The sequence below is a fragment of the Crocodylus porosus genome, unplaced genomic scaffold (genome assembly GCF_001723895.1).
Source record: "Crocodylus porosus isolate Cpor-Errol unplaced genomic scaffold, CroPor_comp1, whole genome shotgun sequence".
Lineage (NCBI taxonomy): Eukaryota > Metazoa > Chordata > Crocodylia > Crocodylidae > Crocodylus > Crocodylus porosus.
Window position 1 is genome coordinate 1,939,283 of NW_017728936.1, and position 16,870 is coordinate 1,956,152.

Below are 16,870 nucleotides of genomic sequence, written 5' to 3' on the forward strand. Positions count from 1 at the left end.
ACCACATTGGCCCTCTTCCAGTCCTCTGGCACCACACCAGAGCACCACGAGTGCTCATAAAGCCATGCCAGGGGTCCTGCAATGACCTCAGCCAATTCTCTCAGCACTCGGGGGCGGAGATCGTCCAGACCGGCTGATTTGAATACATCCAGTCCCTCCAGAAGTTCCCTAACTAGTTCCTCACTAACCCTTGGCCTAGGTGAATATACATGAATGTGCCCTTGTTCCTATTGGATCTCAGATATCTCAGGGTATCCTCTGAGAGTATTCATACACTCCTGCTCCTGGGCCCAGGCCCTACAAGGTGCATGAAAATATTGCAAGAAGAGGCAAGCTCAGGACTAGACCCCATTGTCTTTACTCCTATGGAGCAGCCCCTTAAGGTAAATTTCCTGCTTCTTAGGGTGAACCCTAGGGCCATCCTCAAGCCTGTACCACTGACAATGTATGTTGAAAACCACTAAGTTCCCCCTCCCAAGTGAACTCACTCTACAGTGGCAGAAAAGCTATGTTGACCTTCAGGACCTGAAGCTGAATCTACTTCTGGCCTATGTCTCTTTGCAGTGGGTTAAAACCACAGAGGCACTATAGCAGTGGTTCTCAGACTTCTAGGCTCAAGGCCCTCCTCCAGAGACTCAAGGCATGTCTTGGAAAATTCCAGCTATTAGTTTCCACTATTTTTTTTACTATAGAAAGATAATAGAGCAATTCTTCTGTTGCAAAGAACCACAAAAGGTCAGAATGTTTGGGGGGGGGGTGGTGGGGAGGGGTTGTTTTTTTAATACCGTGGATTTCTATTTGAAATCTCTGGGTTTATCTTGTGAACCATGTCTGCACACATAACAGTGATAACATTGTGTGGCACCCTGCAGCACCCTTGAAAGGATTCATAGATTCATAGATTGTTAGGGGATGGAAAGGATCTTGTAGATCATTGGGACCAGCCCCCCTGTACTAGGCAGGAAGACAACTGGGGTCAAGTGACCCCAGCGAGGTGACTGTCCAGTCTCCTTTTGAAGATTTCCAGGGTAAGTGACTGCACAACCTCTGGAGGGAGCTTATTCCACAGTCTGGACACCCTGACTGCGAAGGAGTTTTTCCTGGAATTGAGCCTGAAGTGACCTTCCAGGAGTTTGTTGGCGTTACTCCTGGTCTTCCCCAGGGTGCCCTGGTGAACAGCTGTTTGTAAAAGGAAAGAGACCTGTTTGTAGAAGGAGATGAGATTGGTAAGACAAGACCTACCCGCGATGAAGTCATGCTGGCTGTCATTCAGAATCTTACCCTCAACGAGGGTATTGCATGTAGATTCTTTAATGAGTTTTTCTAGGATTTTCCCTGCAATGGAGGCTAGGTTGATTGGCCTATAGTTGCCCGGGTCCTCCCTCTTCCCTTTTTGAAGATAGGCACAATGTTGGCCCTCTTCTAATCCTCAGGGATCTCCCTTGTGCACCACAATTTCTTTGCCAGGGGTTCCGCAATGACATCAGCCAGCTCCTCCAGCACTCTCGGATGAAGTCCATCTGGTCCTGCTGACTTATAAATGTCTAGCTTTTCTAGTTGGTTTTGCATCAGCTCAGCATCCACAGTGGGAAGGCTACCATTCCCACCATGCCCCCTGTGATCCTTATCTCACTTGACTTTCCTCTTGGTCTGGTGAAATACTGAAGCAAAGTGGGCATTCAGGAGATCAGTTTTTTCCTGAGTGTTTGTTACCAGCTGTCCCAAGATCTTAACTGTCCCACATGTCCTGGGAGTGCCACAGTTCCCCAGTTGAGAATCCCTGCATTATAGGCAGTGAACACAGGGGGTGCGTATACACATGCTCGCAAGGGGGGCATTTAAATTAGAATAGTTCACAGAGAGCCGCTGTAATTAAAACACTGAAGTCATGTGTAATAAGCCCCCACAGGTTTAAAATGGCTGCAGGATGCTTTAACTAAAGCTTAACTGATGAGCCCTAGTTAAAATGCCCCAGCAAACATTTTTGAACCCACAGGGGCTTCCACACATGATGCTGCGAGGTTGCTTCTACTCAGAAGACGCCAACGCCTTCTACTTCGAATGCGTCAGAGTATGAGTATCAGCAGCCCTAAACTCATGGAAGTCTACCACTAGCAATGCTATAACTTCCTGTTCCTGACTTCTGGCCCTTCTGCTCCCTGTCTCTACTGCCCTTAATCAAAGCAAGGGCAAATGGAGAGAAGCTGTCTACAGACTGATTCCTAGAAAGGGTCAGCTTGAGGAATAGGAAGCACACTGTGCAGCAACAGCAGTGTAAGAGAGATACGGGGAGTGATGGTTCATGTGGCTCAGGCTGGTTGAGAGACTCTAAGGGTTGATCCTATGTGTCAGCATAGACGTATCCTTAGGCTGCATCTTTTCTAGGGATATTAAAGAAGTGCTTTTAGCTTCAGTCAGTTAGCCCATGAGATAGTTAACATGAGATAAAGTCCTAGCAATGTACCTTAGTTTTCACATGTCAGCAGGTCCAAGTCAAGACTGCAGGGTGAGCTTCAGTGTTGAAACTATAAGTGCTTTGACATCTTCGGCATTTTAGGCCCTGGTAGTGACCACATGTTAGCTAAATCTAGGTAAGAAAAAACCTTTTACCCTAGCGAAGACAAAGCTTTCTTTGAGATGTCCTGCTTGAATTAGCAGGGTAATGTGCTACTTGGCATAAGTAAAAAGGGTGGGGGACTCTGAAACCTACAACTTTGCAACCTATTCTGATTGCCTTTCTAATTACAACATTGAGCAAGGATTTGGGGGTTCTTGTGTCTAGAAGGATCGCTCCTTGAGCAGTAAGCCTACTATAGCCCAACTCTCCTTCCTGTGCACTTGATACCAATCTCGCATTTAGTGTTGCTTTGGTAATCTCAGTCAATTTTCTGATTTGACATTAATCACAGATGGTGCTGCAGTGTGGAAGCACTTTTGCTGGGCTTTGACTCCACAAAACTCTCAAGTGCCAGAAGTAGGAAGAGCATTTATTCTTTTAAGTGTAAATATTTTTATTGTTTAATTATTACTATTCATAATTATTTATGGTCTTTTTATGGATGAATCAATACTTATTTATCATTTTAGAGATGACTAGAATACACAATAATGAAACTTTGCACTTCTTGCTGGGTGCTTAGTGGCATTGCAAAAGCATTCATGAAACTCTGCTTGCTACACTGATTAGAGGTAGGAAAGTGCTATTTTACAGAGGGGCAGTGTAACAGGACAGACTCTAAGAGGGACCAGTCAGCCTTGCTGAGAAAACCCAGACTGCAGGGCACTTGGATAATGGGTTAGCATCCTACTGGGAGCTTAAAACTGAGGGGAGATAGCAGAAGGCACCAAATGGTGAGGAAAAATTTTGCAAGCAGAAGGCAAATTGTGAGCAGAACAAGTTGACTACTAAGGAGGGGTTAGGTCAGAGCCTAAGGTGTCCTCCCCTCCTAGTACCCAGAACAGGGCAGAAGGGTTTAGTTTTGTTAATTTGTTCTTTGGTTGAATGCTCAACGACTGCGCTTTATTTGGGAGTACTGCCTGAGAAGCTCCTCAGGGAGCAAAACCTACCTGCAGGACACAGCAGTTTGGCAACCCACTTATTAGCAGATTTGCAAACACATTTGGGTTCTTACAGATGCAAAAGGCAGCCTGTGGGATAGTCAAAAGCACCTAAGGAGCTGAGGCAGGTGACACCCATTGATGTCAGTGGAATCAGGAGTGAGACCTGCCTAGGCACTTTTGAGGCTCTCAGCAGGTACCCACCTACCTACCAGCCTCTTTAGGGAACGCAAAGAAACTTTGAAAATCTGGGTGCTGGGCACTTACTCAGATCCAAACTCCCAATGAAATCTATAGGAATTGGGCAGCTCAATACCTTTGAGGTGTTGGCTATCAAAGAATCCCAAATTCTACTGGCATTCAAGGAGACTTAGATCTTTAACTGCCTATTACACTTGCAAATGTGACTTATTAGTCTCTATGCTGACCAGAATGATTTTCCAGTGCAAGGCTTTCACATACAGGAATTAAATAAAAATATTAAGTGCATACAGTACATTGTGTTTCACATAGTGGAAGTGCTTTACACATGCCAATTAACCACCATAACAGCCTTTGAGAAAGGAAAACGTCACAAACCCTATTTACAGATAAGGACACTGAGGAATGGGAAGATTAAATGACTGGTCTCAGCTTACCCCGTGGCAGCACTGAAACTAGAGCTTATGTCTTTCACTTCCCACTCATATGTGGTAAACACTAAACCATGCTGGCGTGTCAGAGGTCAGATCCTGGACTCCTAAAGTCCGTGGAAGTTTTGTCATTCACTACCGCCTGCATCACTGCAGGCATGTTTATGCTACACAGCAATCACAAGAACATCTACACTGTGGATAGACCAAGCGCTGATGATTGTTACAGTCTGGGTTTCAGGTGGTACAATGCTTGTGGACAGAATAACAGGTCTGTCTGCGGGGCTTCTCTTCAGGGACAACAGCAGGAAACCCCATGTGTGAGTCTGCAGCCCAGTAGCTAGCCCATACCATGGCTGCTTATGCAGTCTTAGAGCTCCACTAGCCCCACCGTGACATCTGCATTCCCCTTCCTCAGGATCTGGGAACCATCAGGGGATCTGTGGTAAGAGATCCACTGCCCTGCTCCTCCCTCAGCACCACCATCCCTCCACAGTGCTGGGTCAGGCAAGGGCTCCCAGCTTCTTCGGCTCTGGCTCTGCTACTTTGGGGAACCTTTGCCACCCATGAGAAAGTTGCATGATTTTTCTCAGTAAGCAGTAACAAGAGTCCAGTCACATGCATGGCGATGGGTGCAGCACAATGCATACACCTTTCTTATTGGAAGACCTGCTTGAGGGCAGAAGGGTGGACAAGGCCAGGGTGACAGAGGAAGGGACCTTGGGAGAGATGGTGTGTGAAAATGAAGGGATGGGGGAGATGATGAAGAGGAGAGAGACAGAAATTAGCAGAGAAGTGGAGACAGATAGGAACTGCTGGGTAGTTTGTGAGGGAGTGTGGTGGTGGCTTTGGAGAAGGTCAGGGATGTTTCTTACCTTCAGTCATTCTCCTGTACTTCTCCTTATACATGAACCCCAGCACCAAGCAGCATCCTCTTCTTGGGAGACCCAGTTCTAAAAGAGAAGGAGCGAGATCTGTGTCAGCCGGCAAACTGGCTAGGTGTGAGGCAAAGGCTCTGGCAGAGGGACATGGGAGTGCTGCCCACGAACACCACTATCAGTGCACTGAGAGTGCACTGTGTTATTCAGCTGCAGAAGGGTGTGCTCCTGTATGGGCTCATTCATTGCACACCAACCCAGTGGACACCCCGCTGCGTGATACATTGAGTCTTGTGCTAGGCACATTGTGCCCCACTCACTTCTCATGGTTCTTGGGTCACATTGTTCCAGTAACGTTGCCCCCCCCCAATATCTCTGCCACACAAATGCTGAAGCAAACTTACTAGCCAGGCTCTGGGATAATCCTACACTGCCAGCACATTGGGACATATTCCACCCACCAGTAGCTCGGTTCCCCTCAAGACACCCAACATGGTCCACCCTTTCAAAATCCTTTCACTTTTCCTTACTTACTTGATGGTATGAGGAATGGTCAGCACAAGCACCAATCAATCACTAAATCATCTCTGACCCAGTCAGTCAACCAGGATTTAATTGGCCATGCCATTATCTACCCTGACATCTGCTGTGAGGAGCAGCCAGCCAAATCTAACTGCTCATGTAGGTTTTTAACCTGCATACAAGATCTCCACCTAATGCAAGAGGTATATGATACCACTAGGTGAAATGCCTTGCTGGACTTAGTGTTAGCTACAGGGGATGACCTGGTGGGGAATCTGCAGGTACAAGGTAACCTAGGGGATAGTGACCATCGATTTATTGAATTCACTACCTGGCGAAGGGTGGGTAAACTAACCAGCAGGGCTGAAGTGCTAGACTTCAAAAAGGCTAAATTTAGTGTGCTCAGGAGATTAGTTAGTGTGGCGTTAAAGCTCAAGATCATTGGCCAAATGGGGGTACAGGAAGGGTGGTCGTTCCTCAAAGGAGCGATCTTCTGGGAACAGAAGAAGACCTGGAAAGATGTGGGCAGTGTAGTCCTGCAAGGCTCAGTCCTTAGACCAGTGCTATTCAATATCTTCATCAGTGACTTGGATGAGGGTGTGAAGAGCACCCTGTCCAAGTTTGCAGATGATACCAAGTTATGGGGCAAAGGTAACACACCAGACAGCAGGGAACAGATCCAGGCAGATCTGGACAGGTTGGAAAATGGGCAGAATGAAATAGGATGCAGTTGAACAAAGACAAGTGCAAAGTGCTGCACTGTTACCTCTCAGCTCCATGTTCTTGGGGAACCCTGACACAGGGCGCAGACTGTCTGACTGTCCCCCTCCCCTCTTCTACCTAAACAGAAGCTGATTAAAATGCAGTGAGAGACGCACCTAAAACCCTTCAGATAAGGTGACAAGAGTGAAACAACTGCCCTAGGTCTCATTTGCATCGGAGATGGGACCAGATGACCATTCATGAGAGATGGAGAACAGAAAGTCTGAAGCAGAGACCACAGTGAATTCTGGGATCAGAGAAGCAGGGGAGCACTGCATGATGGGGAATCTGTGCTCCAAATCCTAATCAACCCACACACCCAGCTCAGCATTTATCAGACCTGTTGTAATCCCCCCCACACACACACACGCACACCTCTAAGCAGAAGTAAGTTTACGAGGCATCTCGGGCCGTACATTCCCCGGTCCCACTATGGGAGGCCTATGTAAACTTAATTGGCTAGGACTCGGTTGCCGGGTTAGGGAGTGCTGACGCAAGACACCGAGGCGGGGGTATGGGCAACATTTGAACAATGGTAAAGGGTTCATCACAGTGTCCAGCCCGTTGGAGCCCTGACCACAAGTGTTGTCATACTTTTCCCGGGACGACTGGTGGAAGTCCTCTCCACAAAAGGTTATGAACACTTCAATAATTGCCTTAAGTTTGTTAAAAGACTACAGTAAGATCTGGAAAAGTCATGCTAAGCTTGCTCACAACAAGTAAAAATCCAAAACCCTGATGCTGCAAGCGATCTATTGTTTCTGAAGACACCAGGAGATATCCCATCAGTATATCTGCTATCCATAGGAATGGCAAGCTGGCTCCTAAGTGTGTGTTTTCTGAGTATCAGTCAGCTTCCTGAGATGTGCCAACCAGATAACCCCTTGTCACTAGAAAAGACAATTTGATTTACACTATTGAGAATGCTTGAAAGAAGCTGAACTGAGGATATAAAAATCTGTAAAAAGCAGCAGTGTGTGTGCTGACACCACCCGCTTTCTTCTGGAGAGGCTAAAGGAGGCAGATCATCTCCCTTCAAGGATCGTGCTGAGAACTTTAACCTGTCAGCTTTGCAACCCTAGTGCCTTGGACTGGTGAGAGCCCAGCTCTCTCTCGCTCTCTCTCTCTTCTCTTCTCTAAGCACAGATTTCTGAACCTGAACTGTATTAATTAAGCTTGAGCTAAGCTTCCCCAAATACTTAGTGAAACCAGGGTATACTGTGATTGTTTGTGTTTGTTTTTCCTTTGCATGTCTGTTACTGCTAGCGTCATTATATATTGCATATACTTAGCAATAAATAACTTTTATGGTCAAACTGGTGGGAGCTGGGTATATTTTTCCTTCTCTACTTCTCCCTTCCCACTTGCTCTGCAGCAATGCGTCTTTTACCTAAGCTAAAGATCCCTGTGTAGCCCCAAAATATTGTGGGGTCTGCTCCTCAAGAGGCTAAAAGATTGGGATGTGCTGAGTTTGAAACACATAAGGGGATCAGCTTGTACAGGCTGATTGACCCAGTTTGGCTCAGACGTGCCCTAATGAGCTGCATGCTGGCCCATGAGGGTGTCATCTGGACACCCGGCCGGATTCAGAGGTATTCTGTTTAACTGTGTGCTTGTGTCTGACTGTAGTTATTGTTGCTCTGCTCTGATGAACTGATTCTTGGCATATGAGGGTGTCAGCCTGTCCATGCTGATCAACACGGCCAGGTCAGGCGTGTCACGTTAATCTGTGTGTGTTTGTGTGTATGAACCCAGCCCCACTGAAACAATAGGTCACAGCAAACTAACTGGACTAAACCATATTACATGATTTTGAATAAATAGGCATTGGGTCTGTAACCTTGAATAACTCCTGGATCAGGGTCTCTACCACATAGCCCCATTGCCCCAAATATCCTCCATAGCGTGTATCCAAGGAATGCATCATTCCCTTCATATCCCTCCTCTCAGGTGCTTGCTCCCGTACTGGCTCTACATTCACTGCAATTGATTGTAAGCCTCTGCCCTTCAGTAATGTGCAGCAGCAACAAGGCCTCTGTTCCTTAATCCCCTTCACTTAGCAGACAGTGCGATAATGTAACACGGGACCTTGAAGGGAAGATAAGTCTGACTCGAGGCTTCTTGCCCTTTAGAAATGAGCAGCTGGCCCTGGCAGCAGCATGACAGCAAAGCCTGAGGAAGCCTCAGGCTTTGATCCCTCGATTTCTTAAAGGGGGTTACTGGCTATCAGTAAAAAACAGAGAGACAGATCTGAGCAGGGATTTTCCTGAAGTGGGCTGTACACGTGTTTTTCTGTCCCTGCATATACCTTGTGGTGCAGCAAAAAGCTTTTTCTTCAAACAAATTTGTCTGTGCCACAGTGGAGAAAAATAAAGGTCCCAGGTCCCAGGCATTGCCTGCCTATGGACCCAGCAAGCTCTGTAGAGGCTCCCATGTTGTGCAAAGCCAGGTTGATCAAAGCCCTTTTGATGTTTACTTAATGCATCTGTGGTCCCTTTGTAGCCCCCATATTCAAGGGATGAGTACTTCTGAGTGTCACCAACTTCCATACGAGACACGGGGAAGACAGCAGAGACTTCAAGTATAGTGAGAGCTTTATGGCAGATGGCTGCACACAGCATCCTTTATTTGTGCTGAGCAACACTTACTTGTGTGAGTAAACCCATTGAATCCATTTTCTTTCAGGGAGTTACATGTGTACCCACGTGATCCTGAAAGAACCTAAAATATAAAGTGCCAATCATTGCACTTCTGCAACTATGTAAGTGGCAGTTAAGCTTGTAAAAGTGAAATAGGATTTGGCTCAAAGGACTGAGCTTCCTGGATTCCTTGGTGGACAGCTATTATTATCCCCAGGTTAGAAATAGAGAAAAAAAAAAGGCACAGAGAGTCTGATCCAAAGCCCAGGGAAACCAGTGGAAGGACTTTCATTGACTTCAGATGACTTTGATCAAGCCTATATGGATTAAGGAATGTATCCAAGGCTCCACAGAGCTTCATCCAGCGAGAGGCTGAGAGTCCTCTACTCATACAGCATCAGGCCCCATTCAGGAAGGTATTTAAGCTTTTTCTTAACTTTGACATGTGCAAAGTCCTATTGAAACCAATGCTTACATTCAGGCTTATGCTTCCTGAAGCAGGACCTGAATAGACACCTGAGGATAGGGTCAGGCCCACAGTAAATCACCAGAACAGGCAGGAATAGAAGCCAGATCCTCTGGCTCTTATCCACATGCTCAAGCTAAAGGGCCAGAGCCACATTACGCATTTCTAGCGCTGTATTTGTATTCAGCAAATCAAAACATTTGGGCTTTTCTACACACTAAACAAAAGGAGTAGTTATTAATAGAATACTGAATATCAGCACCTAAAATCTACTGGTGATTACCAGTATCTGCTGGTTTCAGAAACTGGTATCCGAGTAGCTGAGTGCTCTGTTCCAGACCCTGATGGTTAACTAGAATCAATAGGACTTAAGTTAAAATGTTTCTGGACTGGGCTTACTGCTAGGGATACAATGAAAGGTCCCCCAAGCCTAAGCACGCCAACACATGCATCCCTACTTAAGCACAGACAATCAAACAGAGCTGCTAATATGCTGGAATGATTTAAACATACCTAACACTGTTTATATGCAACTTGGAGACAAAAACAAGATGCATTTAAGTCTTCATTGATAAAAAGCAACATACTAGTGATCCCTACTGAGTTATCAATGAGCACCAAGGTATCATAGTATAATTAAAAAAATAACTTTGCGTGAAAAATTAAATTCCACTGTATAGCCAAACCACTCCTGCCCCTCTGCCGCTAACTTTGTTTGCCAGCTGAATGTCTCTCAGTGAAAATGCTACCTGTAAGTGACTTCTGACCCTGTTCTGCTAGAGATAGGTGAACTTCAAAAATGCTCAGAAACGTTAAAATAGGTTCAGAAAATCTAAGCGTTCAATGCAATACCACTCTACCCAGAGCCATTCTTCATGGGCTGCAACCACCAATGTCAGCGCAGCATTCTTGAGCCAGAACAGTAGTAGATAGACATATGGCATGTGCAGGTTCTCATCATTTTCAAGGAGCAGTGTAACAACCTCCTACTTTGGCTTGTAAATGAGAAGTCAACCTCAGACTGTAACTTCTAAGAGCCAGACTGCAGCCATTGGTGTAAAAGCAAGAATGCCCTTAACCAATAGGTCCAGCAGGCTGTTATCGCACAGGAGGTAACTAGAACCAGTTAAAAAAGGGACCGTTCCAACCGTTCCAGGGGAGTGGGAGGTAGGACAGCAGTTCTGTTATGCGCTGCTTATGCAACCTTGGGCAACTTGCATAGTGTCAGTTTGTATAAACTTTAACGGGGGGTGGGGATAATAATTAGAGACACATTGCAGTTGTGTGGGTTAGGTCTCCATCTACATCTCGACTTGAACTTGTCTAGAGCTTGGTTCAGCTTGGGCTCAGCTTCAGCCTGCCTCACTGAGGGGCTGTATAATTAATGTTTATAAAGCACTTTGATATCCTATGATGAATCTGCACAGTATTATACTATTCATGCTGCAAATTTGTGGTGAGGCTAAGGATTTTATAGCTAAAGGTACCTTTAAATACTAAAGAGTGCCTTTAAAGGCAAAGTATTTCAAGTTGGCTCTGGGTTACCCAAGGACGGCCTCCAGCTTCATGGATTCTAGTGGCCGAAGGCAAAGGGTGGCTAGGACAGTTATAGACACAGCCAGCATTCAAAATCTTTTGGTGTTAGGGAGCGGCTGAGATACCACTGGAAAAAATGTGTCAACCCACATTCCACATCTTAAAACTATCCAACTGACTTTTCTCCAATGCAGAACATTTTTTCTACTGCAGTGAGAATGACTAAACCAGCCAAGATTGAAATGTATTATAATTTTTTAGATGAGTGTGCCCTAATATTTTCTTTAGGGGGTGTGTGTTTATATATGTATGTATGTCTATATACACACCCTCAAATATGTGTGTATACACATTTTCTCTGGTTTCACAGGCCTCAAGGGCCTATACTAACTAAAGCCTTCCATCTCCTCCTACCTCATACAACCATCTTCCAACTTGTTGCATCTTTGTCCATCCCTTCCAGATCAGCTTTTGCATTATCTTTCCATTACTGCCTTAGTCTACCTTGAGGCAGATCTGCCTCACATCTTCTTTCATCAGTTCTTGCAATATGTCTTGCCCATTTCATTTGCCATGCTCTTATCTTGCTCACAAACTCAGGTCTTTTACAAAGGTCCACAAGCTCTTGATTACATGCGTGTCCATCTGGGAAAAACTAGATTTTACGTAGCTTTCAATTAGCCCAAAAGCAAATATACTGATGGATTGGAAAGCTTGTAAGAAATTTCTGACCTGGTGAGGAAGAGTTTGCTAGAAAGAGGGAACATGCCTGTTATTAAAGTGCTGCAATAAACTCTGGTGCATTTTGCACCAGTTTATTGCTCACGGGTGCAGCATTTACATGAAACCGCAGCACATTGAGATGGAGCAGCAAAGCTTTGGCTGGCAAGTCATCTTGGGGGTCAGCCTGCCAACACAGGGTTGCTCTGGCTCTGGCTTAACATGCTGCAGAGGGACTGGCTGGGGCACAAGGGTGCTACAGTGCAGGGCTACCTGGTAGGCAGCCGCCACATTGTAGCACCTGTGGCAGGGCACCAGTGGTGCCTGCCACTTTAAGGGTTAGATCAAGCACTCAGCAGGTATTTGATTACGGAGGCCATTTTAGAGCTCTGGCCGCCTATATAAACAAGACCAGTTTGCTGCTGGGAGCCAGGCAAGGAATATTGCCTGGCTGAGCTGCTGCATGGGAACATCTTATAGGTAGGAGCAGGAGGCTCCTGGTCCTGGGCATGACCTGAAACTGCACCCTGCCAGGAGTGGGTGGTCTGGTGGGGCTTCCAGTGGTGTGGGACGCCCCAGGAAATACCAGGCCAGGTACTGTCCTGCTGAAAGTTGGGTAGGAGCACCTTAACCCAAGCCCCCACCTTTGGGTGAGTTATATGTTCCATCTAATCCAGGAAAGGCCAGGTAAGCTTCTTGAAGGGCTTGAGCCTTCTGGGGTGAATGACTCTGTGGGGCGAGGCATGCTTTGTGAAGCACCTGAGCTAGAAATGTGGGACCCTGACCCCTGAGTGCAGGCATGAAGCTAAGATCTAACCCGAGGGACCTGACTGGTCAATCCTATGGCCAGGACTCAGATAGGGGTCAAAAGGGCCAGGGGCCCATCGTGAGGGATGCCCACATAGAGAAGAGAAGCTCAGGGTCCTGACTGGCCTGAGACAGGGCCAGGGCTTAAAGGGAAGCCAAAGGTCCCAGGGAAGGGGCCACAGCTAATGGGTGAAGGGGTCGGCTGAATTGGCTGCCTGAGATGCCATCTGCGAGACTTGTGCCACAGAGGTGTAGAGGTGCAACAGAGCCACAGATAGCCCCCCTAATATTAGGGTGTATAATAGGCATCCTCCTGCCTAATTATTACATCAATATCATTACATCAAGACGTGGCAGGAGAGAGAGGTGGGTGGCTGACCTGTAGACAGGGGGCTGGCTGGTGCTTGCCCCAGGCATGAAAGCTTGCCCCTGTCACAGCACCCTCATGCCCCAATCAGCCCCAGTCACCACCTGCATGTTTGTTGAGGTCTTCTACGTAACTCCATCATAGGATAGTGCTTATCCTACAGCAGAATTAATTAGTTTATTGTGGCCTAATAGTGCTGCAAGCCTAGGCAACAACTTTTATTTTTACCAGGGGAATGGGTGGGAAGGTACGTAAGAAGATGGACATGTGGAAAGTTTTATGCATTTCAGGTGACAGCCCTCTTCCCAAGGGGGACCAGGGCCTCTGGCCACACATGTAGATACTTTACTGTGGAGCTAATTAGTCAACTTTGCACTAAAGTGCACATGTAGATGTCCCCAGAGAGTAGAATTTACTACACTATAGTAATAAAAGCCATTGAAGCCCCCATCCTCACCCCTCCCTTAAACTGCAGCCAAGGACGCAGCAGGATTGGGGATGGGTGTCTTTGTAATAACACCAACAATGCCATGCAGCAGCTTTAGGGATAGGAAATGAAGAATAACAGAGCTAAGGTAGGAAGAGTAATATATGGCAAGTACTGGAGCTGGACAAGACAGGAAATAACTTTCTGACTAGAGATGACAAGTGTAGTTTGGAAGAGGAGTATCTTTTTGACTGATTCAAACCATGGAAGCCTCCTGCTTTCCCTCATAATTTTTCCACTTTCATTTGGAATTTAATTATCCACTTTCAAGGCAATTACTTTACTTATAAGTCAAGCAGAGATCAAGGTTTCTGATCAGCTGGCACATTAAAGGCCATAACAAAGGAGTAGTAAAGGTTTATTAACGTGATCATAATTTGTACTATTGTATAGCTCTATTCCACCCGGAATGCTAATAAATGTTTAATAGCCCAATAATACCTGTTTAATAATTTTTTCAGCTCATTCTGCCTAATTGCACATTTATTAAAGAACAATAAACTTTATAATCGCTATAAAGGCATAATTGCAATTCCATTGCTTATTTAATATTGAGTTAATTATATTATAACTAAGTTATTTTCCCATACATATTAAATATCAATTAGTTGTTTTAAACTATTGATTTGTATTTAATGAACTATGCTATTATATACCAATTAAGTTCTTATAAGATAGGCAGAAACAGCTGGTCTCTTAAATTAAATTTTAAAAACGTTGTATTAAAATAAATATCACATTTGCATTTTTTCATGTTTTCATTCTGGAGAGATGGTAATTTTCCCTCAGTAAATATTTTTGCATGTTATGCATGAGTTTCATTCATGGACCTTCCATTCATTAGGATGACGAGGCATTAACTGCTGAGGTGATGAAGTCCTATTGACGCTGCAATATTTGGGTGAAGCCAGAAGGCCAGAAAAAACTCCATACAACCTTGTTTCGTGATTTCAGAAGCTGAGCAGAATTGGCTATAGTCAGGAGTTGGATGGGACCCCTCCAAAGACCATGAAGGTCCAGAAGGAAATGGTGAGTCAGTAGCTCATCCTTTTCTTCTTTCCAAGCCCAATGCCCAGCATGATGGCAGGGGACACTATTGCTAAAGGTGCCACTTTTTGACTAATATGCAGTAAATTAGTATATCAAGGCCAAGGCCATTAACTTGTCCTGCACAATAACTAGCATAAAATGCTTTTGGGAAAGATACATTAGGTAGCTGTAAAACAACCTCTTTTTCTTCCTAACTCCCACTAGCTAGAGGTTAGCATATGTCCTGGTGCATGAAGCTTTATATCCTTTCCAGACAATTTTCAGCACCTTGCTAACACAGCTTTAGACAATCTTATTATTCACAGTCGTGCCCACTCTTCTTTAACCCTCCTGAGTTCTTGGCTCCAATGATATCTGGCACCAATGAGACTTAGTGTGTTTTTTCATGAAAAAATATTGCCGATGAGCCTTAAATTTCTTGCCTTTCAGTTTTGCTGAACTTTTCCTTGTACCCAATTAACAGGTATTCATTTGCCCCTTTCTTCAGAAGAATTAGCCATGGGAACCTGGCTAAATCCCACTATGTTTAATTACATATTCCCTCTACACATTCGCTCTCCATTTTATGGGACCTGGATACAGGATTCTTCCATTCCAGTTGTTATTACTTGCGGAGCATTGCTGTGAAGCTCTTGAATAGCCGCTACATTTCAACAGTGGACAAATAGGTCCTTCCACATGCAATTTGTATATTGCTTCGTTAGAACTGCAAAGCAATTTGAGATCCTTTGAGATGAAAAGATGCTGTATAAATGTGAGTTATTATTAAATTTGTCCCCACTTAATTTATAAAAATGTATGTAAAAAAATAAAAAGGTCTCCCAGATGAGAAAATGGACACATTACTGTTTGAAATATGAATGACGGGGAGATAAGCATTAAATGCTTTAGTGATACTGTATTTTACTCTATAGCGCACTGCAGAAAAGTTGCATTTGTAAACCCATTTATTGTGTTATGTACTTGCAAACCACCTTGTCATCCATTTATTGCACAAATAAAATCTTAAAAGCAGAAAATTAGTTCAGTGTGTCCCTATGGGACCACAATCTGACTTTAAAGAATCCATAACTGAAGTAAACCAGATGGAGCAGAGGTGTTTGCCAGCTCACCACCTTACATCCTACAACAGTATGCTATGAAGGGGGCTAGTTTGCATTTGTCTCTGGATGTGAACTCCTGTTAATTTAAATAAGAGCTGATGAATATAGCAGTCCTAATATTAACCCCTCTGCAGAGGCTGATGAGCCCACTAAAAGGTGGTACTTTTTTGTAGGCTTGCACAGGGCAAAAGCCTTCTGCTTTTGGGCAAATTTCATCCTTGGACAGCTCAGAGACACTTCAGAGAAGCTGCCTGAAAACCAAACTCCCCCTCATGTTGGGGTTGATTGGACCCAGGTTTGGATTTCACCCACCTCAGATTCCAGTGCCTCCACTATTTCCCAGACCTGGGGCTGGCTGAATGACAGCTCTGCTATCAGCAAATGAAACAGGTTTTTGGTACTAGTACATGGCTGTATTTTCTAAGGTCTTTTAAGGGATAGGTATTGACTTGTTGCAACTTCTGCTTTCACTCTCTAAAGAGTGATTCCCCTGGGGTTATGAGTTCGATGGAAGAGATGGGAAACAGTAGTTATATTTGTTTTAGCTGAACCTATATCAATCCAGTGAAAACAATCAAAATGGTAGGTAATGGGGCTTCATCCCTTCATCCCTTCCCTGCCATCTGCCCCAAGACACATGTGCCAAGCAAAAAGCCTTCATGTGCCATGCCCTGGTCTTCATGTTGCCTACCCCTGCTATAACTGTTACTTGGACTACAACTCCCAGAAACTCCCAGGGGCTGGGGGCAAGACGAAAAAGAAGAGGAAGCATTAGGCTGGAGTAACATGAAGAGAGAGCAGCGTGCATGTTGAACCTGGTCTAGTCAGTCGTACATGGAAGAGCACACAGTGAAGCTGGAGATCTCACTGGTTCGGTCAGCCAGGACTGTAGACTGAAGGAGCTGAACTCAGACTTGGGGGCAGCTGCAGGCTGCTGTATGAGTGCTCTGGAGACTAAAGTCTAGTTTGGGGACACCTCTGGAGGGCTGTGGGGGGCTGGGAATTAAGCGTGCCTATACACGAGAGCAGAGGCTGCTTTGGCACACTGTAATTCCAGCGCATTGATTAATCGAGTTGACTGCAGCATGGTAATTACCACACACCAGCAGCCTCTTGCGTCTTGTGTATCAGCATCTCCATGCTTAAAAATGGCAGCGGGGGCACTTGAACTAAAGCTCATTGAACGAGCTTTAGTTCAAGGATCCCCGCTATCATTTTTAAGCGTGGGGACACTGACACACAAGACATGACAGTGCTTTAATGAGAACAGCTCTTGGAGCCACCTCCCCCCCCCACACACACTTCTGGACCATGTGTAAAAGTGCCCCAAGGTGCTTGAGTAT

At 45.2% G+C, this 16,870-nt stretch overlaps 1 protein-coding gene across 3 annotated transcripts in view; it reads right to left on the reverse strand.

The window, feature by feature from the left end:
• The window catches only part of KIRREL3 (kin of IRRE like 3 (Drosophila)), a 367,287-nt gene extending 362,148 nt beyond the window's left edge, over nucleotides 1–5,139 (reverse strand). For all 3 annotated transcript variants that reach the window (XM_019546971.1, XM_019546970.1, XM_019546972.1), the window contains exon 1: nucleotides 5,066–5,139. In XM_019546971.1, the coding sequence (XP_019402516.1) occupies nucleotides 5,066–5,099 (34 nt within the window). In that variant the 5' untranslated portion in view covers nucleotides 5,100–5,139. The remainder of the gene's footprint in view (nucleotides 1–5,065) is intronic.
• Nucleotides 5,140–16,870: the final 11,731 nt, after the last annotated feature.